General features: G+C 41.9%; 1 protein-coding gene and 1 non-coding gene across 4 annotated transcripts; one reads left to right on the top strand and one right to left on the bottom strand.

Moving 5' to 3' along the window:
- CD1H11orf97 (chromosome D1 C11orf97 homolog) lies at window positions 1-20,488 on the bottom strand. Of its 3 annotated transcripts, none has more exons than XM_025929156.2 (4): window positions 20,194-20,471; window positions 14,933-15,037; window positions 3,573-3,765; window positions 1-314 (listed from the first exon to the last, which is right to left on the bottom strand). In XM_025929156.2, exons 1-3 carry the CDS (start codon window positions 20,339-20,341, stop codon window positions 3,587-3,589), a joined length of 432 nt encoding a protein of 143 aa, XP_025784941.2. In that variant the 5' UTR covers window positions 20,342-20,471; the 3' UTR covers window positions 1-314; window positions 3,573-3,586. The 3 variants fall into 3 exon arrangements, with proteins under 3 accessions (XP_025784941.2, XP_086534715.1, XP_086534716.1); XM_086678589.1 differs by having other exon boundaries at window positions 3,640-3,765; window positions 20,194-20,467; XM_086678590.1 differs by lacking the exon at window positions 3,573-3,765 and having other exon boundaries at window positions 20,194-20,488.
- On the top strand, window positions 12,996-13,182 carry LOC112866249 (U2 spliceosomal RNA). The gene has a single exon (XR_003224102.1). It is a non-coding gene; the product is annotated as a U2 spliceosomal RNA (small nuclear RNA).
- Window positions 20,489-26,212: the final 5,724 nt, after the last annotated feature.

Genomic DNA, 26,212 nt, shown 5'->3' with positions numbered 1-26,212 from the left:
TTTGTTTTATCATGTTTCACACATTTAATAAAATAAGTTAAATCAGCAACTCAATGTATTCCAAATGTGCCAACTAAAAGTAAATATAATATTCTTCCTTGTTTCCAGGTGCTTAGCAAACTTTGCCAATAGTCTTCCATTGCCTCGGATTAATTTATAGAGGGGAATTAATACCAATAATTAGAATTACAGACTAATATACATTTTTTTTTTTTTTTACACATCTTAAACTGTGAAACAAGCTTGGGCTCTTGTTTTTTCAGGCATCAGGAGAAGGAAGTTTCTTCTCACTGGAAAAATGTATTCATCTTATCCTAGAGCAAAGAAAATAGTGAACAAATAAGCAAGTTTTTACTCTGGGGAAATGCTCTCAATCCCAACCCCCTTTTAATCTAAATTTGATTTCATGTTCCCAACAGCACTTCATTTGGTAGAGCAGAGTGTAAAGGCCACACCTGTGTGATCCAGGTAATTAAAGGACCTGCCGCTCAGTCTTCTGGACCCTCAATTCTCAGAGTACAGTGTCGCGACCAGCATCGTTGGTATCACCTGGGAGCTGGTTAGAAAGGCAGAATCCCAGAGCCCACCCCAGACCTACTGTATCGGAGTCTGAGTTTTAGTAAGACACCCATGTCATCTGTAGGCACATTAAAGCTTCAGAAGTGCTGGGCTGGACAACTTTAGCTGCTGTTGTTATATGCCACACGACAAGAAAGAAACGATACAAAGAAATGAATAAAACTTGTCGGTCTGAGGAAGGTAGCGGATGCTTCACAGTATCAAACAGAAACGTGTTTTAGAAGTACAATTAGATGATCGTGATTCTAAATTTAAATTTTAAGGCGCGTGTATTAAATGTTGGAAGAGTCACAACTACAATGACCCTGTTGTGCATGAGGAAGAGAAAAAGAAGCACAAGTGAATAGGAAAAAGGTGGTGGTGAGGACCCGTTGAGTTATCTAACTGAAGTATACTCTATGGGAGAAGTCCCTGGAAATATCGTAATCCGTGGAAAACCTGTCACTGAAAGCATCAGTTCGAAGCTGTTACACAATACATGCAACTTTGCATGACGAACACCCTAAAATCAATAGGTCCCCTCGCTTTTCCCTCTATTTTGCATTCTATTTAATTTAGCAGTCTCAAGTAGGGAAAACCATATACTTTTGTGGAGGGAGAGACACATGTGAGTTACCAGCAAGATGATTCTGAACATAGAGTAGGCATCCAACATGTACTTCCTGGTTCGTCATTCACTGGTCATTCTCATGACAAAAGGTGACTGAGGACCTACTTTGCCAGGCACCCTGCTAAGCATGTGGTCGTTAGTGGAAGAGACGTGGTTTGTGCTTTCATGGAGTTTCTGATACGTATGCCTTACTGCTGATCAGTTTTTAAAAACTATCTGTGGATTTTGTTCATCTATGATATTTCTGTGCCTCACGTCTACCTTTTTCATTGATGATGAGAAGAGTCTAATTCCTTGTTACCAATCTGGTTCGCATAGAATGATCAGCTGTGATCTGTATAGCAGATAGTAGGATTTCATATGGCAAAACGCAGCTGATAACTTACAGAGATGAACCTAAGATAAATAATCTAAGATATATAGATTATAATAATTATAATCTGAGATTATATAGATATAATAACCTAAGATATTATGATCACTGTTAGTGCTTGACCTGGGCTGTCGATAGAGGCCTAGAGGCTGCTAGGAAGGAAGTGTGGATGAGTAAAAATGAGGGGGAGCAATAAACAAGTCTCTCCTAACTTGTACAGATGAAAATAATGCAATCATGGTCAAAATGAAACACATGTGTTTTTAATGTTATGTCCCCAACTGATGAATTGGGTCATCTATTGGACTTTTATGTCTTCAAGTGAAGGTAATTTGTTCTTCAAACCAGTCTTATAATATGGCATTTAGCAAATCATTCACTTTTTAAAATAAATTGCTTTGTGAGTTTTCTCGGAATGATGAATTTACCCACTATACTTAGAACCTGACAAATTGGGTGGAAAGTTGAAATAAACAGCCCCCGATGGGCAAGAGGCCCAGACGTGAGCTGAATCAACATTACTTCAGGACACTGCTATCTTTGTGGATTTCGAGTGGAGCCGTCTCCCAGGATCCTAACCCCACATCCCCTCAGCCTGTTGAACCCCACCCACACTGGTTCCACCCTCGGGGTCAGTGACTAGGTTCTCTGCCATGATGGCCCAGAGGTTAAGAGCATCATCCCAGAAATCAGACGGACACAGGTTGGTAGTGCTGGCCTCACCACCTCCCAGACACAGGATCTTGAGTAATGTAATGTCGCTGTGCCTCAGTTTTCTCACCTGGAAAATGGAAATTAAAGCTCACATCTTATGTGAACATGTGGATTACATAGCTATATAAAACACTTAACTGTTGTGCCTGGCACATGGCAAATGGTGGCCACTAGTCCTTTATTATTGAACCCATGTCTCCATACTGGTCCTTTTTTGCTACAATGAGTCCCCTTTAGTAACCAGGGTTCTTTCTTTGTTTAGCCTTGTGTCTCTGTCTCTTAGTGACTGCATTTTTCTCCCTACTGAATCAGATCCTAGAGACTGCCTCCCAGGAGACCCTCCTCCTTTGTGCCACTTTTTCTGAGCTCTCACCCCACTCTTAGGTTCAACAGACTCCCCAGCTCTTGGGCACAGTTTGACTCAGAAAGGCTCTAATATCTAGTGGTTAAAGGGCCCTGGAGACTGGCTGTCTGGATTCTGATCTCGGAACCTCTACTCACTAGCTGAGTGGCTCTGGGTAAATTATTCACCCTTTCTGTGCCTCAGTTTCCTAACCTATCAAGTGAATCGTACCTGTTTCCTGTGGTGGTTGTAAAAATTCAGGAGATTATTATACATAAGGAGTCTGGAATTATAAGTACAACACAGCATTACCCAAGCTTGGCATTTACCCACTTATCTCTTTTCATCCTAGGGTAACCTCCCATTTGTAGAGCTACTTTTAGGATTTGTAAACCGAATCTCAGGTCCCTAGAATATCTGGACACTGCTTACGCTTCCATGCCAAGACCCCTGCTTTCTCCACATCCTGCCACCAATTTCCTGGCAGACACGGACTATGACAGTGAGGAATGAATAATATTTTGTTTCAACCTTTATGTGTGCCTGTGAGGAACAGTGCGCTGGGCCCAGCTTGGTGGCCTTTCACCTCAACTGGGGTGACACCAAGGATGCCAAGCAAAGTAGTAGTCTGATTCTTCCTTAATTCCCTCCTCTTCCCTCTCCCCATTTCCACTGGTAAGCAAAGATCATCCGTCTGGAAAAAGGGACAGCCCAAGGTGCCTCCCCAGCGAGGCTGGCCGTGTGCCACAAAGGCCTCCTTAGATAAAAAGGAAAGGGTCAGGAGTACAACTCAGAGGATGAACTTCTATTGTAGCGGTGGGATAATTTGCTTAGCTGAATTGTTACTGTTTGAGTTCCACGCTGAGGTTACACGGCTAAACTAAAGGCAACCGAAGAGAAGCAAACCAAAAGAAGATTGCATTCTGATTGAGAACTTGAAATAAAGCATGCGCCGCTGGTCTGTGAACTAATCGGCGCCCTCAGGGGCTTCAGCAGAAGTCAGGAGTGTCCGGATCTTACTTCCCAGCCCTCCGTGCCTCGAATAGTACTTGGCTTGTGGCAGCATACTGTTTCTGCTCCGCAGTCCTGGCTTCAAGACTCCCACAGGGAGATTCTTTCTAATGCTCCAAATCCCTTCCAGGGCCACTGTCAATATTTTCAAAAGCAAGATGACAATTATTAGCTTCTTTTTAGCGCAAAATGTTTTACAAGTGTTTATGTGGTCATTATTTTTCCAGTCATTTGGGTGGAGCATTATTTTGTGTGATTAATCAAACCACCCAAGGTCTTTAGTATTTGATCTTTTATTCCAGTTTGTTCATTCAGTTATCCCCCAGGCAATTAAACCTCTATAGTGCTATTAATTAGATAATTTAACTGGCCCTAAAGAAATAGATGAAAAGTCAATATAGAAACATACATAACAAAACACAAAGGATCAGTAATAAATTAGTTAATACATAGACTTCATGCAGCCAACCCTATCTGATTCGGATTTATTTCCTAGAAGTGCAAAATATTTCCAAAGATAATATAATTAAAAGCTACCGTATCGTCAACTACATTCAACAATCTTCTAATACATTGCACTCGATGCTATTTAATCTCCCCTTGAAGGAAACAACCAGCTCACAGCAAAAACACCGTAGCAAAATATTCAGGACGTGACGACTACACATTGATACAAAGCAGACGGCAGTTTTAAGTCCTGACATCCTTCGGTAAGTATTGTTTTAGTTCATTGATTTGCACTGGATCGTCCTCCATATCCTAAAGGCATTTGTTTGGCTCTCGAGAGTCAATCAACAAGCTTTTGGTAAAAATCTACCATCCACGCTAACATTTGATTCCTCCCTAAAGGATTCTGTGCCATGTGGTGATCGGGGGCACGGTGTTTGGGTTCAGGGGGGGATCTGGGTTTCAGCCTTTGCTTCACCACCTAGCAGTTGTATGACTTTGGGCAAGTCATTTAACCCACGATGTCTCAGTTTCCCCAGCTTTGAAATAGGGATGACACTTAGCTTGAAGAATTATTATAGGATTTGGACGAAATAAAGTGCTTTGTATTCAATAAATGGTAGCTATTAGTTTTACAGGGACAATAATCTTCCTATCCAAGCAGGGACTCAGATTCTATTTCCACAGTCAAAATCCATGAGCTGACTCACCAAGCGGGTTGTCAGCGCTTGCCTCTCCCTCCCCACTCCTGAATGGAGTCGCTGAAGCCGGCAAGGTTTGTTTTCCGGCCTCCCTCAAAGACCTTCGGTGAAGATTCCACAGTCTCCTTCTGTCAAGACCTTACAAAGTTTGAGCTGTTCCTTATACCTAACCTAAATCTTTCCGCACTGTTCCACCCAGTTTCCTCCTCTTCTATCCTGTCTAGAGACAGAAAAGAGCTGCTCTCTAGCCTCTGGGTAATATGCTCTCAGATTTAGGAGTTCACAGATATTTATTAGATACCCCCTGTGTACAACAACTGGTAAGACACCAAGGAAATAGGGGCGCCCTGGTGGCTCAGTCTGTTAGGCATGTGACTTTGGCTCAAGTCATGATCTCACAGTTCGTGGATTCGAGCCCTGTGTTGGGCTCTGTGCTGACAGCTCGGAGCCTGGAGCCTGCTTCGGATTGTGTGTCTCCCTCTCTCTCTGCCCCTCCCCCACTCACCCTCTGTCTGTCTCTCTTTCAAAAATAAACAAACATCAAAAAAAACCACTTTTTTTTTAAAGAAACCAAGGGAATAGGTTTAGTTTTGTTCCACATTGTGGGAAGTTCTGGCCAATGAAAAACCATTTGAAATCAGGAGGCAGATGTAGAAAAACCACATTAAATTTGATAGAAAAATCATACTAATCTAATACTAAGTTTTCAAATGCAATCACAGGAATATCTGGAGGTTTACAACTTACTGGGGAATACACCTCAAATGTAAATGCAGATGTTCAGTAATGTGTGACAAAAAAAAATCAAAGCAAAATATAGTTATGTGTAAGTATTTATTGTACTCAGGGAAAGAGGCTGCTGGGAAAAAAAAAAACAGCACTGCTTTGATTTGACTTGATGTTTGGATGAAGAAGTTACAGATGGTGATATGTTCAACTGGAGAAAAGGAAGCCGAGAGGGGCACCTGGGTGGCTCAGTCGGTTAAGCTTCCGACTTTGGCTCAGGTCACGATCTCAGTTTGTGGGTTCGAGCCCCACGTCAGGCTCTGTGCTGACAGCTCGGAACCTGGAGCCTGGAGCCTGCTTCAGATTCTGGGTCTCCCTCTCTCTCTGCCCCTCCCCGGCTTGTGCTCTGTCTCTTTCTCTCTTTCTCTCAAAAATGAATAAGCATTTTTAAATTTTTTTTTTTTTTTTTTTTTTAAAAAGCCTAGAAAGAAGCACAAGTGCCTTTTGAAGCAGCTTCTTGAAAGAGAAATCCAACTCCCTCAGTTCTGGGCATGTGCATTCCAAGAGGAGGAAGAAAAGACAAAGAGGGGAGGAGGGCCAGGGAGACCACAGGGCTGGCACACAACCTGGAAAGGAAAGGGCAGCTGAGAGGAAGCAATTCAATCCCTTCTGGAAGCTCAGAATCTTCAGGAGCGTCTTCTTCCCTCCTCCCTTCTCTGCCCCCAACCCCTTCTACTCAGAGACCTTTCTAGGTGTGTGTTTGTCCTGAATGTTAAGGTTACTAAACCATGACTTTATGCTAGAAATTTTAGCCAGGAGGACCTGGCCTGGTCTTTCAGGGAAGAGAAGTTTGCCCTTCAAGAATATTTTCGTTCCCTTCAGCTGTCTCTGCTTATGAGTAATGAACATTGGAGCTTGAAAAGCCAGTTTAGAGCCATATCATATGGGCTTCCTTTGTGTAAATATCGTCAAGAGATTTGACCGCAGGAAGAAAAATTTAAGCAATTTAAATTCATCTTTGGTGACTCCTAGGCTCTGTAATTACCTTAACGTGCCTTTAGTGTCTAGTAAATTCCTTTACATTGTAGGTACACAAAATATTTTTGTTGAATGAATTAATGAATAACAAACATATCCACACTTGCTGAACGATGTTTTACATTTTCTAAATTGGTACTAAATGTAATAAATAAACAAAGCTGAAAATTAAGTTTTTATGCATTCTGGGACATATAGACACAAGTTAATGGATTTGGCAGGACACTTGGGAAAGTCATTGCAAAAGGCAATGTTGTGTAACAGAAAACTAGCAAGTGTTATTAATCGGATTTTTCATGATTACTATAACCTCTGCAGGTTGTAGCCAGGAAAATATAAAAGCCCTTGCAACTTGAAAACATTAAATTAAAACATTAAATATTTCCACAAAGTCCTCTGTAGAAGTTCTTAGAAATGTAGAAATAGTTTTAAGATAAATGGTAAAATGATAAATGATAATACCTGTTTCACAAGCTTACCTCTTCATTTTAAAAAGTTGTAAGGAGGGGGGAAATCTTCAGGGAGTCACTAAGAATATGTGAATGATGATACAGGCTAATTCTTACCTATCCAGAACGTTCCATAAGTTGGAACTTTCCCATGAGTTCCATTCTCTTTTTTTTAATTTTTTTTTGCCAGTTTATTTATTTGTTTTGAGAAGAAGAGAGAGAGAGAGAGAGAGAGAGAGAGAAGGATGAGCAGAGAAAGACGGAGAGAGAGAATCCCAAGCAGGCTCCCCGCTGTCAGTGCAGAGCCCAATGTGGGTCTCGATCCCACAAACCATGGGATCGTGACCTGAGCCGATAATCAAGAGTTGGACACTTCACTGGCTGAGCCACCCAGGTGCCCTCCCCCAGCCCCCAAACTCCATTCTCATCTGACAGAAGATTTGAGCAGAAAATGGCATTTGTTTGTCAGGATGATGAGACTGTTTTTGAGTAGAGGCCAGACCCTGTCCTTATCTGGCAGGAATGTGTAAATCCTCTGACAACTGTTCTACCTCAAGTTTGAACTTAACTTGAGGCAGAACTTGGAAAAGATTGTGACAGCTTTTCTTTTACTGAAGAGAATACTATCTGCTACCAATACAATTTCAATAATAATAACCTCAGAAAACATAATCTTATATTTAATATTTTTAAATTTTTTTAAACATTTATTCATTTTTTTTTGAAAGACAGAGAAAGACAGTGCGAGCAAGGGAGGGGCAGAAAGAGAGGGAGACACAGAATCTGAAGCAGGCTCAGCAGGCTCTGAGCGTTAGCACAGAGCCTAATGCGGGGCTTGAACTCGCAAACTGTGAGATCATGACCTGAGCCGAAGTCAGACGCTTAACTGACTGAGCCACCCAGGAGCCCCAATAATCTTATGTTTTAAAAGAGACATTATAAGCCAATGGCTGAGAGCAAGGACATCAGCTTCTGAAAAGCCTTTCGCACTGTGTGACAAAGGGTAAGTCACTGTACCTCCCTGAGCCTCAGCTTCCAGATCTGCAAAATGGGAATAATAAGAGTGCAGGGTCATTGCAAGGGTTGAAAGATATAATTTATAAAAACCGCAAAAATATAATAGTAATACTATTAGTTACTAATAATACTTATTACGATTACCGCCACCATCATATATATGTAGACGCCCTGGACCCACACCTACCCCTTACCCCAGCCTCCAATGCTTCTCACTGAGCCCACCTATCTCTGTACAAGGAGCCAGGAAAGAATCAAAATCCCCGAGAAGAGAGGGCTAAGCAGCCTGGAAGCCCCTGTTTCCTGTGGTCACTGATGTCCTTCCCCAGATCCAAGTAAGGGGTAACAACCACCTGGGATATCTCGCCCATGTCAACGTGGTCACAACTCTTTTTGTTGTTTGTTTTATTTTTGAGAGAGAGACAGAGTATGAGACGGGGAGGGGCAGAGAGAGAGGGAGACACAGAATCCGAAGCAGGCTCCAGGCTCTGAGCTGTCAGCACAGAGCCGGACGCAGGGTTCCAACCTCTGAACTTCGAGTTCCTGACCTGAGCAGAAGTCGGGCTCTTAAACGACTGCACCACCCAGGCTCCCCACCCCCCCGCCCCATCGTCACAACTCTTAGTAACCGCTGCCACAACACGACCACATGAACAACTAGGTAGCTCATTTCGCTGAAGGCCCCAGAAGACAAACCTGAATCTCCTACTGCCACCCAAACAAAAGTATTCCAAAATAAGGGCAATGTTTACTCCGTTACACGTCCATAAAACCTATGGGGCGCCTGGGTGGCTCAGTCGGTTAAGCGGCCGACTTCGGCTCAGGTCATGATCTCACGTCTGTGAGTTCGAGCCCCGCGTCGGGCTCTGTGCTGACAGCTCAGAGCCTGGAGCCTGTTTCAGATTCTGTGTCTCCCTCTTTCTGACCCTCCCTCGTTCATGCTGTATCTCTCTGTCTCAAAAATAAATAAATGTTAAACAATTTTTTTAAAAAAACCTAATTAATGCATCTTAGACTTCTTATTTACTTCCTTCGACCCAAGAAAAAGAAAATTTTGATCTTACACCGATTTCACTCAACCAGAGGAAAAGAGAAAAAGCACAGAAATAACTAAGTCCACTGCTTCTGGGCACTTCCATAATTGTCATCATTAGTTCGGTCACAAACAAAACATGCTATGATTTAAGTTGCCTGACGTCAGGCCAACCCCCCCCCTTAATAAATGGCCTAAGCTCTTTGGCAAGTTCACCCTTTGCTATGTGACCTGGCGTTTTGGTGCTTTATCGACAGTTGAGGGAAACTCCAGCCTGGATGCTTACTGAAATCTCACTTCCCTCAATCCGATTGTGGTGAGAGGATGTGGAATTCAAACAAACCCAATTAATGCATCCCTTGCTACACAAATATGCTTGCATGCATGCATATATACCTTGGGGTCCCTAGAATTTAGATTTAGATATTTAGAATTCAGATATTTTTAGATTTTCTTTAATGTCTATTTTTTTTTTTTTTTTGAGAGAGAGAGATAGAGAGACAAAGTGAGAGCAGGGGAGGGGCAGATAGAGGGAGACACAGAATCCAAAGCAGGCTCCAGGCTCCAAACTGTCAGCACAGAGCCCAAAGGGGGGCTCAAACTCACGAACCGCAAGATCATGACCCGAGCCGAAGTTGGAGGCTTAACCGACTGAGCCACCCAGGCGCCTCCTAGACTTGGGTATGTCTAAGAAATAGTATAGATTGTTTATCTATAGTCATGAATTCAAATATATATAATACATGTATATATTATATATATATCTGTATATATGTAGATGTATGTATACATATATGTAGATATATATATATATCTGTATATATATATGTATATATATAATGTATCTACTAGTTAGATGTTTTATTTAAAGCAGGCCAGAGGTAAGAAATAATTGGCTCTCCTACTCTTATTTTGTTCTGCTTTTGTTGGAGGCATGGATACCAGAGAAACACATCTTTTCCCATTTCCACCATGAAAGGAGAAAGTCTGCCGTGGACGTGTGAACATAGCTTGTGAAATGCCCCACTTGACTGGGGAACTTCACACGCAAGGGGGAACAGAGTGGGCAGGCCAGCTAGGGTGGCATAACCCAACTCCAGTCACTGCTGCCAGCTGTGAACGTCAACTTGGTCGTCACATCTCTCTTTCTCCTCCCTTCTCCCTCTTCACCCAACATAATCTAAACATCTAGATTTGTATGTAAAAAGTCCTGATTTTTAAAATGTTGACAGCTGGTTCATATACTCAAAAATTACAATGCAGAACAAATAAATATGTCTATCTGCTTGCAAGATGAACCTACCAGAGGAGTCAACAGTTAGGGATCCTGACCCAAAGTAAGATACCCCCAACAGCCTCACTAGATGTGGGACGTGGTGATCTGGAGTGGGTATGGAGGCTGGCTCTCTGGTTTTGGATTTGGACATGAGGCCACGTCATGCATTGGGATAGGTGATATATAGGAAGGAATAAACCAAGGAGAAGCATGAGTTTTGTTTGGGACGTGCTGATGTTGCACATGGGACATCCACTAAGAGAAACTTAGCCTGGAGACACAGATTTCAGACACAGGCACATCATAATGAGGTAGTGGTAGAAAGAGTGGGAATAGTGGTGATGATCCAGGGAAAGCCAATGGAACAATCAGAAAACTGTGGGTAACACCCTGATAAACACTAATATTCGATGATGAGGATGTGTGGGAGAAAGTTCTTAAAGGAGGATGAAAAGAAACATGCAGAGAAGTGAGAGAAGAATAAGGACATTTTAGTATCAAGGAGTGTGAAGAAGAAACAAGGTTTAAGGAGAGAACTCATCTATGAGTTGACATATCAACTATGTCTCGTGTTGCAGAAATCTCAAGCCAGTCAAGGGCAGAACCGTACCCATGGGACTTAGTCATAACATGTCACTGGAAACACTATAGTGCATAAAACCCAATGGGATTTGGGGGTCAGACCTGAGTTTGGAATCTGGTTTTGCCACTTAAAGCATCACCTTGGACAGCAAAAACCTCTCAAAATCTCAGTTTTCTCATCCATAAAATGGGGATCATAATACCTACATCACATGGCTTTTATGAGGATTTGTAGTAAGCAAAATAAAGCCCCCATCCTCATGTAGCTTATGTGGGAGAGGTCGTCAATAAAGAAGTATACAAATAAATACTTAATTACAGGTAGCAATTTTTTAAAGAGCGGAAAGAAGAAAGTGGTATAGAACATTAGAGAGTAATTGGAGGAGTGGGTAGTCTCTATTTTAACCTGGTAGAGATGTTACCTCCAAGAAGGTGACATTTGAGCTGAAACTTGAAGGAAAAGGGAGAAAGACATTTGATGGTCTGGGTGAAGTGTAAAGGTTCTGAGGTGGGAAGGGGTTTGGCATGTTCCAGATTTCAGGAAAACCTGTGTGGCTACGGTGGGGTGGGGAAGCATAAGGGTTGACTTCAGAAGTTGAGCAGACCACACAAGGGGACTGGGATTTCGACTAAGAATAATAAGGAGCCATCGGAGAGTTCTGAGTATGGAGGCGATGCGCAACGAGTTATGTTGTGAGAGCTCCCTCTGGGTTCTGTGTAGAGAACAGAATGGGGGGGACAGCAGTAGAAGCTGTAATAGGATGCTACTACTGGGCTTGGAAGACATGAAAGGGGCTTGGACGAGGTTGCAGTTGGGGAGATTTAGGATGTATTTCCAATGTAGACTTAACAGGATTAGCTAAGGGACTGGATAGGAAGTTTGAAGATTTGACTTTTATTTATTTTTTTTTTTTCAATGTTTATTTTTATTTTTGGGACAGAGAGAGACAGAGCATGAACAGGGGAGGGGCAGAGAGAGAGGGAGACACAGAATCGGAAACAGGCTCCAGGCTCTGGGCCATCAGCCCAGAGCCCGACGCGGGGCTCGAACTCACGGACCGCGAGATCGTGACCTGGCTGAAGTCGGACGCTTAACCGACTGCGCCACCCAGGCGCCCCGATTGACTTTTAGATATTGGGCCTAAGCAATGGAGTGGATGGTGATGTCATTTCCTGAGATGGGGAAGAGCTGTTGAAGGGTGGTGTAGAATAAGAGTCCTGTTCTGGACACGTTAAGTTTGAGAGGCCTAATGGACACCCAGGTGGGAAGTTAAGTTATGCTTTGGGGATCTGAGGGGAAAAGAGGCCAGAGATACAAATCTTGGAATCATGAGCGCAGCGGGGCTGGATGTGATCGCTCAAGGAATGAATGTAGGGCCTGTGACTGAGCTCTCCAAAGTTTAGAGGTGAGGAGGAGGGACAGCCAGCAAAGGTGACAAAGAGTAGCACCAGCAAAACCAGGAGACTGGAGCATGGTGACCCGGAGGCTAAGTGGACAAAGTCTTTTCAAAGGGAAGGAGTCAACAATTCTGTCAGGTGCTACAGAGAAGTTGAGTGTGATGAGTTTGGGGGCTGTATTTGACTTTCAAGATCATCGGATTTGACCTTCAAGAGGAAGGTCACTCACCATCTGGAAACGAACAGTTTCCTTGGATTCACGGACACAGAAGCCTGTTTGCAATGGGTGAAGGAGTAAACAGTAAGGGCAGCAGTGGAAGCAACGGGTCTAGTGTGCTTACCGTTAGCACGTAGGAATAGCTGCTATGGGCGCCGTACTAGCCCCTAAAAATTTTATGCAGAGGTCTGCGTGTATGGGACAAGCTGTGCTCTCCAGAAAGAGAAGTGATCGCTTTCATCGTGTATTCAAAGGAGTCTGTCACTGTCACTGGAAACCCTGCAGTAGGAGGCTCAGTGGCTGGCCCAGAGCGACAACACTCAGACTAAGCACCCTCCCTGTGCCAGTTCCCTGTTGTGGCCAAGGACACAGGGCTGCCAGCCTTATTCATTTTTTTTTTTTTTTTTAAGAACAGAAAAAGAAAAAAAAATCAGTAGTTCCTGTTTTCCATAAGCAAAGCCCCTTTAAAACTTAACCTTCCATCGCTACTCGGGCTTTTGGCTCAGATCAAATGCAGTGTGTGTTCTGGTCAGTTAAAATACCTGGTAAGTCCTCCACCTGAGGACAATACGTTACGTGGATTTGGGGAGCAGGGAGATGGAATAGGAGCTCTCTCCGTCCACACATCGAGCTGGTATTGCAGTATCTCCAGGGATGGTGAACCCAAAATAAATAAATAAACGAACATAAAAATAAAAATATATAAAACTTTAATCTTCCAGAGTCTGTTCTCAGTCTGGACTAAAAGACCCCCCCACTGTGCGACCTCTGGTGGCTGTTTCAAAAAATGCAGCCCAAGCATTTCTATTTTATAGGAAGGATATTTGCAAAGATTGCTTAGAAAAATGAATTTTTTATAAATCATATCATATTTCCTAATCGCTTATATTGTCAAAAAATCAATTGTAACCAATAACAATAATACAATATCTAGCTAGTATATACATTATAGAGTTATAAGCGCGTATATGAAATAACCCCAAAATAAAACAGTGTAAGACTTAAAAATTTTGTTAACCACTAGGGAAATTGTACATATAGGCAGAGTTCCAGAGAAGCAGTTTAGTAGAAGCATTCTACATTCAGACTTTATATTTTCCTTCCAGACACAGTATCAGTAAAACTGGCCATTTTTTGCTGGTCTCTTCTTTCGTAAGAATGGGCAATAGAGGAGGCCTAAAATCTGTTTGTATGACTGGTTCTGTGATGGAAAGTGGGGAAAAAAAGATGGAGAGTCTGAAAAAATGCACTTTTGGGCCTGCAGCATCAGCTCTTGGGAATCCTTAGAGAATTTGGGCCCCGCTGGGGATTCAACAATCCTCCTCAGAAAATGTCAAGTTCTCTGAGTATAGGAGTCACATCTTACAGTTCTTTTCTTTCCTCTAGGAATGCTGGCACCCAAGAGATTTGCAATAAAAACCTGATTGTTTGAAAAGCATGAAATGTGCACCCAGTAGTCACTGAGAAGGAATCACAAAAACGAGGGGCTCCAGTGGTTCCAAAATAACATCTGTGAGGGATTCTGGGCTTCTAGAGCTTATCTTTTCTCAAACCATCAATGAGAACTATCAATACCCAGACCATATAACCCATAAACTATGTGTATATACAATAAAATTCTTGGATGGTTTTTTGACCTGTTTATTTAAAAAAAAATTTTTAATGTTTATTTATCCTTGAGAGAGAGAGAGCATGTGCATGAGTAGGGGAGGGGCAGGGGGAGGCAGACACAGAATCTGAAGCAGGCTCCAGGCTCCCAGCTGTCAGCACAGAGCCCTACACGGGGCTTGAACTCACGAACCGCAGGATCATGACCCTAGCCAAAGTCAGACACTCAACCAACTGAGTCACCAGGCACCCCGATTTTTTGACCTGTTTAAATGACTTCGATTCTTCTGGGTCAGCAGTTTTTCAAATTGGTCCCTGCGCCATCAGCCTCAACATCAACCGTGAACTCGGTAGAAATGCAAATTGTGCCCATTCCCCACCCACCCCCCAACTACTGAGCCAGTTACTGTAGGAATGAGACCCAGCATTCTGCTTTTAACATGCTCTCCCCGGAAATTCTGATGAAATCGAAACTCTGGGAACCACTGTTATTGGTCATACCTATATTGATAAAGATTGAAGATGTTATTGTGCTTTTCCTGGCAAAAATTCTACTTCTCATTAAATTAAATAATTCCACCAAAAATGTGGGGCAGCAATGTAGATGCTGACGCCCAGCTCATTTTTTTCCTAAATATAAGCTTATTTGCACAGAGGTGAACTAATTATAAAATTAGCTCAAGAATTTCCCAAGGATCCATTTTTCTTCTGATAGTCATGGTTTTGTAATCAATAAAATAATCACTCTCCCATCAAATAGGTAATTTCAGTTTCATTTCAGAACTACACTTCGTTTGTCACTGAGATTACCTGCAGGTGGGTTTTTAATGTGACATTCATCTCTTTTAATATAAAGTTCTTCTTCCAGTACTTCCTTAATTCGCTTATGTGGTTCTGAATACAAGAATTTCTTCCCTGTAAAGACATTAATCAAATTAGTTACTTATCATAAATTACGCCCAACTTGCTGGCCATTATGCCCACTGAATAACTATTTTCTAAAAGGACACATCCTTCCATACAGAGAGCAGATGATTTCCCCCTGAGACTCTATTTTGGAAAAATCCCTTTCATTGTAATTTTTGGTTCTTTTGGGACTTTTTGCCGCCACATAATTCCTGAACTTTTGTGGTGAGTTTCAGATACCTCTTTTCAGGTATTATGAAGAAATAGATGGAGTTTCCTTCGTTAGCTTCAAGATAACTCATTTATTCAATAAATCCCTTTTTTTTTTTTTTAGTTTATTTATTTTTTGAGAGAGAGAGAGAGCAGGGGAGAGGCAGAGAGAGAGGAAAGGAGAGAGAGCATCCTAAGCAGACTCCACACTGTCAGCACTGAGCCCGATGCAAGACTCAGGCTCATGAACCGTGAGATCATGATCCGAGCCGAAATCAGGAGTCAGACACTTAACCAACTGAGCCACCGAGAAGCCCCTATTCAATAAACCCTTAGTACAGACCTCTGTGCCAGGCATTTGGCTAGGGGCAGAGGACCTAGCAATGAATAAGACACATGTGTGCATGAAGTTTATAATCCAGATACATGACACAGAACAGCCCCAGCATTATTTAATCATTACTTTTAGAGATCAACCTGAATTGTAGTAATGAACCACAGATGGACATATGACTTTTTCCTGGCCTCTAAGCCTGGCCCTGTAGGATATCACTGCTATTGTGGAGGACTGCATTATTTGTTCTAAGCACTTTAGCAATATTTCTTCTGCTCACCCCCCGCCCCGAGCTCTGTGCTGACACTGTCTTCCCCAGTCTCTCCTGTCAGCCCCACTCTCTTGGTCTCTGAGCTTCATCATGGCCCTTCTGCCCATTTCCACCTCAAAGCCTTTGTACATTCCATTTTCGGCCTGAGCTGCCTTTCTCCTAATATTTTTTGCCTGGGTAACTTCGACTCAAATTTCAAGTGCAGGCTAAAACGTCAGTTCTTTGGGGAAACTTCCCCTGACTCTACAATCTTGAAATGTCCCTGGTTACTTTTTCTCATAATACTCTCTTTTCTTTTATTTCATTTATTACAATTTGTATATGGCTTCATTTGATTTATTTGCCATTATTTATGTAACTACTAGTTGAATATATGCCTTCCTTACCAGACCATACATACTGTAGGGCGGGAATGTTGTCTGTTCAGTCCACCCGAGTCCTAGAACACAATCTGGCACAATAATAAACCAAATATGTGTTCAAGCAGAACTCAGCATGGTTAAATTAGATGGAGTTCAAAGGCTATTCTTGTGCATGAATTCCAATGCAGCCTCGTCAATGTAAGATAACAAGTAGTTCTAATCTTAATACTCAAAAGCTCAATCCAAGGAACCATGGAAAACCTAAACAACCAAATACTTTAGCTATTTTAATTTTTTTTTCAACATTTATTTATTTTTGCGAGAGAGACAGAGCATGAACGGGGGAGGGGCAGAGAGAGAGGGAGACACAGAATCGGAAACAGGCTCCAGGCTCTGAGCCATCAGCCCAGAGCCCGACGCAGGGCTCAAACTCCCGGACCGCGAGATCGTGACCTGGCTGAAGTCGGACGCTTAACCGACTGCGCCACCCAGGCGCCCCAACTTTAGCTATTTTAAGATGTGACTTTAACTCACAATAGTATGTGCCTCATCTTTTCCAGACTAACCGATACACTGGTGAATAGATTTGACTTGTGTACAGACTGGTCCAAATGAGGTAATAGACCAGTTGCCTCTGGCTGTGTGGGTCATTCCTGGTCATGGAAACTCAAACATGCCCTCAAACATGGACAAGGTAAAATTAGACACTTTCTGGGTCTCACGTTTGTTTCCCAAAAGTTAGGAGTCCTATGAATGGGAGGTGGCAGTTAGCATTACTCAATCTTAACTTTGGTTTAAATGTTTTTGGCTAAATTAGGAGCTGAAGGAAGGAAAGGGTGTAGGAACCATGGCTAAGATGGAAGAAAATCCTGTAACCGGTCAGTAGTACAGAAGAGATCACCTGCTCTAAGTTCAAGTCTCTTGACGAATTTCAGCTGTGCTGCTACAAGAGTTTCTGGAGAAAATCATTAAAGGTTTTGAGGAACTGTTAAAAATTATAGTGGGAAAGAGCTTAGTCTAGGCAAATATTCCCTGCTCCAAGAAGGAAGGAGGATAGGAAGAAAGGAAGGAGGGAAGGAAGGAAAAGAAAGAAGGAAGGAAAAAGGAAAAAATTCTACAAACTCTGACATAGCAACTGGATGTTGATCTTCATCATTTTGAATGGGTTAGTCAACAGATGGCTTGTGAGTCACAGACAATGAGGAACAGTGATCACCAAGTTTTAAGGACCTACTTAAAACAATGTTATCCCAGACTAAATGGCTTTCTTTTGTTAAGAGCTAATTAACAATTGCTATAATTTATTGAATGCTACCATACATATATTGTTAGCATCTTACATATATTATCTCTCTTTCTCAAAATCACTCTATGGGCAGGGATAATTATTCCTAATTTGATAGTTGAGAAAGCAACTCTCAGAAATCACAAACCTAGTCATAAAAATTAAAAGCCAAGCCTACCTGATTCCCAAACCCCAGTTACTACACTAGCTAGATTAGGGGGATGTTGTAGCCATAATGTATCTGCATTTCAACAAAGGCATTTGATAAAGTGTATTTGTAGGAGGCAGAGCACTCATGGCAAAGATCAGGGTCTTCTAGAGGCTCCACTCGGAACTCTTGGAACCACCTCCTAATTTGGATATAGGAATTGCCAATAAATTCACCAAATGTGAGAATGGCACAGACTTGCTGAATGGCAAACTCAGGACTCAAAGGGCTGCTTGCATACCAGGAACGAAATGCTAAATTTCATAAAATGGTATTGATGGCGATAAATACACTAACTTGTTTTTAGGACGAGACAATTAACTGCATAAATATAAGGTAGGAAAAGTTTCCAAATGTTTTCAATTGGACGAAAGAGGAAAGAGAAACTAAGGATGTCATAGACTGCATTTGTTATGTATATTAATAATACAATGTGCCTGCCAAAACAGCTAATGTGATCCTGGATCCGTTTAATAGAAGCATAAGTTTCAGCTCAAGGGAGGTTATCGTCCACCACGCTAGCCTAATCTGATCACATCTGGAATACTGGATTCAGTGATTTAATAAACTGGAGAATGTTGGAAGAGGTTAGCCAGCACGGTGAGAGAGCTCCAAAGAATTTTAAAGATGACACTGAAGTCTATGAAAGATTTGGTGGCTGCTCAAATATCCACCTTCATACAATTTAAGGGTGTTTCATTGGAAAAGGACCTCATTTCATCTCTGTCTATTTCAGATCAGATCGGTGATGAGGGAGTAGAAACTACAGAGAGATTGAAGACCTTTCCAAAAAACATTTGAAAATTGAATGGGTACTTCATGTGGGTGTGAATAGCCTGGCTCTACTTAGGCTGAGGCCCTCAGAGAAGATTCTCCGGAAGGCTGAAGCAAGAACTCCACATGCCCCACCCCCCGACTTTGTGAGTTCCTGAAAGTTTGGACACATGCCTTAATTCGTTACTCACTTCTCTGCAGCTTGCCCAATGCCTGGCATGCAGTAAGGAAAATTCCCAGATGGAATTTTAGTCAGAATAAGGATGTACTTAAATATACTGTACACTTAAACATACTAGATTTCATTGCTCTAAGTAAGACCCCTGCATGCTGTTGATAATAATCCAAGGAATGTGGGGCTGATGCTGAGGGAAGAGGCCCTTTCATTAGGAGACACAGGTTCTGCGGGTCCTTAATGAGGTGTCCTGGGAGCAGAGTGTGTGGCCCCCTGAGACAGGGGAGCTGAGCCCACCCCTCCCTCCTGGGGTCTGCCTGGGCACCGAAGGAACTGCTAGAGCCTGAGGCTGGTCCCTAGAGAGGCAATCAAGGAGGCAATGCAGAAGGGCTAGAAACTGCTGGTGTTCCTCTTTTGGCCTATGATATTCACCATCATCATTCCTCAGCACTCACTGAAAACCTGTAGAGCACAAGTGGGCTGTGAAACATCTGTAAATTCGTGGAACAACATGGATGAGTGCTGAGGTCTGGAGCAGACTCAGGTTTCAGCCAGGTTGGTTGTGACTGGACCAGAGCTGCCTTTACTCACTTGAATATTGTTTGTGTGTTCGGCAGGGCAAAGGAGGAAACCGTGTGTTGAAATGTGGCCCATAATTGTGAGATTCTAAAAGCCTCAGGTAGTAACAATTGATTGACTGAGAGTCCAACAGATGTGAGTTTAAGTTTTTTAAGTATTTCTCCAGCATTGACTGAACGACTGTAGGAAAGTCACTTCATTTCCTCTAATCTAGACCTCAGTTTTTTGGTCTGTAAAATGAAGGAATTGGCAAAATGATCTACGTATTTCTGTGTGTGTGTGTGTGTGTATAATTTATATATATACAGATTATAAATGTCTATACATTTTATTATATAGAAATTAATATATATTATTTAGATATAAATAATAATTCATATACAATATATAATACATAATTGTACATAACATATAGAATTATATAGCAATATATTAATATATAATATGTATTTTATATATAAATATATTTATATTATTTACATATACTTAGTATATAAAATAATTTGCATTATTTATATATATTTATTATATAAATATATTCTTATATATTTATTATATACAATTTTAAATTTATATTATATATTACAGATTTTTATAATTATAATTTTATAATTTTATTTTCTATGCAGATTTTATATTTACAATTTTATAATTTATATACACGTATACACACACACACACACTTTTTTTTCAATACCTTCCAGGCCAATGCCACTACCTATAGGTTGGAGGCTACTTGGGCTCAGGGAGACTTTTGTGAAGCAGGCTTTGGGGAAAGGGACCTGATCCTCTCGACCACAGTGCCATCAGCTCTCCTGCCTTTGCCGAAACGGCAGCTCTGCCCCCTCCCTCCAAAACCCTCCTGGCCCCAGCCAGTCTCACTGCGGTTTCCCCCCAGTCCCCATTTCACGCGTTCTGCACGCCACACGTCCCTCCGCGCCGGGTGCGCGACTGGAGGGGAACTCACGCTGTTTGCAAGACTCCTGGGGTCCGCCGCCGCCGGGCTCCCCTCGCGCCCCGCACCCCAGTCCCGCCGGCGGCCGAGGCTGCTCCCCGTCGCGGCCCGGCTCCGGCGCCGCCACCGAGGTCACCGCCACCGCTTCCTCCCGCCTCATGCCGCGGGGATCTTCGCCGGCTGCCCCCGGCCTTCTCCGCTCCTCCGCGCGCTACCTAGGGAACGCCGGGCGTCTCCGGTTGCCATAGTGACTGCGGATCCTCGCGGCTGCAGAAGTTCTCAGCGTGCTTCTCCAAGGCCCTAGGTGTCCCGCGCCCCCGGGGCGGCCCTGAAGTTAGGGAGCATCGATTACCTACCCACCAAAACAAAGGACTTTCCATTAGGCTTTCGTTTGTTTCTCACTCCCACTTCGCAGGAGTAGCGTTACTATTCCCAGGTAGGGAAACTGAGATTCAGGAAAGCTAAGGAAATTGTCCGAGGTCACAGGCCCAAAGAATATATCACCCCCTGGACTCCAGGTAGGGGTAGGAGCAGTTACTAGACAGGTGAGTTCAGGGTAAGGTCGCTAGTATCACGTGCGTTGAGCTCATCCTGTCTCGCTCCCTGCTACACATGTGATCAAATAAATGCATGTGGAGGATCCCAAACTTTTGGATTCTAAGTTGTTTTTATTTTTTTTTAACGTTTATTTATTTTTGAGACAGAGAGAGAGCATGAACAGGGAAGGGTCAGAGAGAGAGGGAGACACAGAATCGGAAGCAGGCTCCAGGCTCTGAGCCATCAGCCCAGAGCCCGACGCGGGGCTCGAACTCACAGACGGCGAGATCGTGACCTGAGCTGAAGTCGGACGCTCAACCGACTGAGCCACCCAGGCGCCCCTCTAAGTTGTTTTTAAACAACTCTTGTAGTTTTCAAGCACTTTTGTATTCACAGTCTATTTCAATCTATACATAGTAACTATTTTTACAGATGAGAATATCAAATTCAAAGACATTTGATTTGAGTAGCAAACGGGAAAACCTAGAGCTTTATTTGGAGCATGAGGTTGCTTTTGTTTTGCTTTTGCAGTCATTGAAAAATAAAATTACGATGTGGTGTTAATTTTATGAGGAGTAAATGTGCATTATTTTACAGAGTCGAATAGTTCTACAAACTTATAACCAAATGCAGGGGACTCCACCTGCCTCCATTTCATCCCCAAAGCAACCACTTTCACGTCTCTTGGCTGACACTTTAGTATTTACAACCATGTAACCAAGTGTTTATTTTGATGCTTTTAGGTTTTTCAGTTTTAGGTATCATACGCTGATCTCCTACTTTGAAAGAATAAGGCTTTATCTTTCTTTCCTTTTCCTCACCTCCCATATATTCACTGCTCCCTCAAACCCCTAGTAAAGATAAATCAAAATTTTGGCCAGAGCATTTGTATTACTATGACTATGTTAACTCTAGTCACAGCTGAGCTATATAATAATACTATGGTGACTTTTCCCTTCTGAATAGCGTTTTAACTTCCTGGAGTTGATAACTGCCCTTGTTTTCAATTTTCTTGCTTTTTAATGTCCTTATCACTGATGGATTCCTAAACTCTCTTAATATGTTCCAATTCATGAGCAATTTTGTCAATTTTATCTTTTTTAAAAAGGGTTGGACTGGTTGCTCTCTAGACCTCTAGTTGCACAGCTGCCGCCTAAGGATTTCCCTTTGGCTGTCTCTTGCATTCGATTCCTTGTTTTGTGTATCCCATCTTTTCTCATTCTTGGTTTACTCACTTATTTGGCGAAGTCTGGCCCCAGTAGCATTTTGAGAAATCGTATATGGAAGATAAAATGTCCAAGTCCTATCAGTTTGAAAGTGTCTTTATTTTACTCTCTACTAACGTGGAAGTTTGGCTGGGTAAAGAACTTTAGATTGGAAATCATTTTTCCTCAGAATTTTAAAGTCATTGTCTTCCGGTATCTAATGTTGCCATAGAAATTCTGCTGCCATTCTATTCCTTACCGCTGGTACAGGCCCAATTTTTTGTTTGTTTGTTTGTTTGTTTTTGTGTTTTCCTTCTAGAAACTTGGAGTATCTTCTCTTTGTTCTCATTATTCTCAAATTTCATGACGATACATCTTGATATGGATAAATTTCATCCATTTTGCTGGGCACTCAACAGATCAATCTAGAAATTCATATCCTTCATTTTAGGGAATTTTTGTTGAATTATTTTTTGCAATTTCTTTGTTTTCTCTGTTCTTCTGGAAGTCCTGTCATTTGTATGTTAGAGCTCCTGATTTGTCATCTACTATTCTGACCTATTTTTTCCTGTCTATATGTCTATTTTTACACTATTTTCTAGGACAGTTCCTCAATATTATTTTCTAAATTCTATTTTTCACTTCTGCTGTCATGTTTTTAATTTCTCGGAGCCCTCTGAATGTTTGTTTTTACAAAACATCTTGGCCTTGTATCATGGTACAATATCTTATGTCTCTGAGGATATTAACGATATACTTCAGTTCCCGTGTTAGTTTCTTCTTGTATAATTGCTGCTTCCTCCGAGATACCTATTCCTGTTTATTTTGGTTTCTGTCTTAGTAGGTGATCATCCTCAATATTCAAGTGGTATTTGACTGTCTTGCCTTATCTAGCAGTGGAAAATATGAATCTGTGCATATAGTGGGACTTATTAACTAGGGGCTTTAGTGATAGGTGACTGCCTGGGATGTTCAGTTATGGAACAGTATGATGTCAGTATTTTAAGTTCTTATCTCTTGAACTGCTCTGACTCTCCGTGGAGTGATTCCTCCAATCTCCCTGCTGGAGGGTGTCTGTCTGGTGTCGGTGCCCCGGAAAGTGAGTGGGAAAAGACAACCGAGGGCTCAACATGAAGTATGAAAATGTTCACAAAATTTCCCTGTTTGGTATGGTGGTCCTGCCCTCAATTGTGTTTTGTACCTTCCAGTCCAGAAGGCCTCTCTTTAGCTTCCTCCACAGATTTACCTCCAGTCTTCTGCTCGGGTGGGAAGTCATTCATTTAGCTTCTCAGAATTGGGAAATCGGGGGTCTAACTGCTTTATTTTTATTGTGGTGAAATACACATAAAATTTAACCAATTTTAAGCATATAATTCAATGGAATTAAGTATATTCACAATGTTGTACAGTCGATACCACTCTCAAACAGAAACTGTGTCCCAAACAGAAACTCTGTACCCATTAAATGATAATTCCCAATTTCCCCCTCTCCTAGCCCCTGGGAACCTCTATTCTAGTTTCTGTCTCTATGAATTTGTCTTTAGGTACCTCATATAAGTGGAATCATACAATATTTTTCCTTTTGTTTCTGGCTGATTTCACTTAGCATAATGTTTTCAAAGTTCATGTATGTCATAGCATGTATAAGAACTGCATTCTTTTTTAAAGTTGAATAGTATTCCAATGTATGGATATACTACATTTTCTTATTCATCTGTTGATGGACGTTTGGGTTGTTTCCACCTTTGCTGGTTTCCAATAATGTTGCAATGAACACTGATACACAAGTTAGCTATTTGAGTTCTTGCTTTCAATTCTTTTGAGTACATATCTAACAATGGAATTGCTGGATCATATGGTAATTCCAGGTTTAACTTTTTAAGGAACCATCAAACTTTTTCAAGTGGCTGTACTATTTTACATTCCCAACCGCAACGTACAAGGGTTCCAGTTTCTCTACATCCTGACCAACACTTGTTACTTTCCTTTTTAAAAGAAATAATAATAGTCTGCTGTCCTAATGAGTGCGAAGTGGTTATCTCTTTGTGGTTTTGATTTGCATTTCTCCAACGATTAGTGATGTTGAGCATCTTTTCATGTGCTTATAGCCTATCTGTATATCTTCTTTCTATTTATTTTTTTTTTTTGAAAGAGAGGGAGCGTGCAAGGAGGGGAGAGGGGAGTGGGAGAGAGAAAGAGAGAGAGAATCTTAAGCAGGCTTCACACTCAGCCTGGAACCCGACGCAGGGCTCAAACCCACGAGCCTGAGATCATGACCTGAGCTGAAATGAAGGTTTGGACGCTCAACCGACTGAGCCACCCAGGCGCCCCTCTATATATCTTCCTTGAAGAGATAGCTATTCAAGTATTTTGCTTGTGGGATTCTTTGTTGTTGTTGAGTTGTAGGAGTTCTTTATATATTTTGAATATTAATATCTTATAGGATATATGATTTGTAAATATTTCCTCCTATTCCATGGGCTGCCTTCTCATTTTGTTGATAGTGTCCTTTGATTTTAAAAAGTTTTAATTCGGGGGCACCTGGGTGGCTCAGTCAGCTAAGCGTTAGACTTCAGCTCAGGTCATGATCTCACGGTTCACGGGTTAGAGCCCCATGTTGGGCTCTGTGCTGATAGCTCAGAGCCTGGAGCCTGCTTTGGATTCTGGGTCTCCCTCTCTCTCTGCCCCTTCCTCCCTCCCTCTCTGCCCCTCCCCCGATCGCACTCTGTCTTTCTCTCTCTCTTTGTATCTTAAAAATAAATAAGTATTTTAAAAAGTTTTAGGGGCACCTGGGTGGCTCAGTCAGTTAGGCATCCGACTTCAGCTCAGGTCATGATCTCACAGTTTGTGGGTTCGAGGCCCGCATGGGCCTCTGTGCCGACAGCTCAGAGGCTGGAGCCCACTTCACATTCTGTGTCTCCCTCTCTCTCTGCACCTCCCCTGCTTGTGCTATGCCTCTCTCTGTCTCTCAAAAATGAATAAGTATTTTTTTTAAGTTTTAATTTTGATGTACTCACATTTATCTGTTTTTCCATTTGATGCCTTTGCTTTTGATGTCACATCCAAGAAACCACTGCCAAATTCAATATCGTGAAGACTTTTTCCCCTACATGCTTTCTCCTAAGAGTTTTATAGTTTTAGCTCTTACATTTAAGTCTTTGACCATTTTGAATTAATTTTTTTATTAACATTACAGTGTGATGTAGGAGTCTAACTTTTTTTTTTACATTTATTTATTTTTGAGAAACAGAGTGAGACAAAGCATGAGCGGGGGAGGGGCAGAGAGAGAAGGAGACACAGAATCCAAAGCAGGCTCCAGGCTCCGAGCTGTCAGCACAGAGCCTCATGTGGGGCTTGAACTCACAAACTGTGAGATAATGACCTGAGCCGAAGTTGGACGCTCAACAGACTGAGCCACCCAGGTGCCCCAAGAGTCTAACTTTATTCTTTTGCATGTGGATATCCAGTTTTCCCAGCACCATTTGCTGAAAAGACTGCTTCTTTCACTACTGAATTGTCTTGGCACCCTCTCAAAAGTCCATAAATGTGAGGGTTTATTTCTGGATTCTCAATTCTATTCCATTGATCTGTATATCTATCCTTATGCCAGTACCACATGTGTTGATGAAGATAATTTTCTAGTAAGTTTTGAAATCGAAAGCGTGCGGCCTCCCACTTTGTTCTTTTTCAAGATTGCTTCAGCTCATCTGGGTTCCTTGCATTTCTATATGAATTTTAGGTTCAGCATGTCATTTTTGATAAAGGAGTTACCCAAAATTTTGAAAGAGATTGCACTGAATCCATAGATCAATGTGGAGAGTGTTGCCATCTCAACAATAAGTGTTTTGATTCATGAACACACGATGTCTGTCCATTTATTTAGTGCTTCTTTAATTTCTTTCAATAATTTTTGTAGTCACAGAGCAAAAGTTTTGAATTTTTGTTTATTCCAAAGTATTTTATTGTTTTTGATGGTTTTGTACATCAAATTCAGTATTTTTTTAAATTTTAAAAAATTTTTAAATTTATTTTTGAGAGAGAGAGAGAGAGAGCATGAGTGGGGTAGGGGCAGAGAGAGAGAGAGGGAGACACAGAATCTGAAGCAGTCTCCAGAGTCTGAGCTGTCAGCACAGAGTCCGATGTGGGGCTTGAACTCGTGAACCGTGAGATCATGACCTGAGCTGAAGTCAGACGCTTAACCAACTGAGCCACCCAGGAGTCCCTAAAATTCAGTATTTTAACTGAATTTTCAGTTTGCTCACTGATACCTTTTAGAAATACAGTTGATT

This window comes from Puma concolor, chromosome D1 (genome assembly GCF_028749965.1).
Source record: "Puma concolor isolate L17-30 chromosome D1, mPumCon1.1.hap2, whole genome shotgun sequence".
In the NCBI taxonomy this organism is placed as follows: Eukaryota; Metazoa; Chordata; class Mammalia; order Carnivora; family Felidae; genus Puma; species Puma concolor.
The sequence above is the reverse complement of the archived record's forward strand: the minus strand, read 5'-3'. Positions and strand labels throughout refer to the sequence as shown.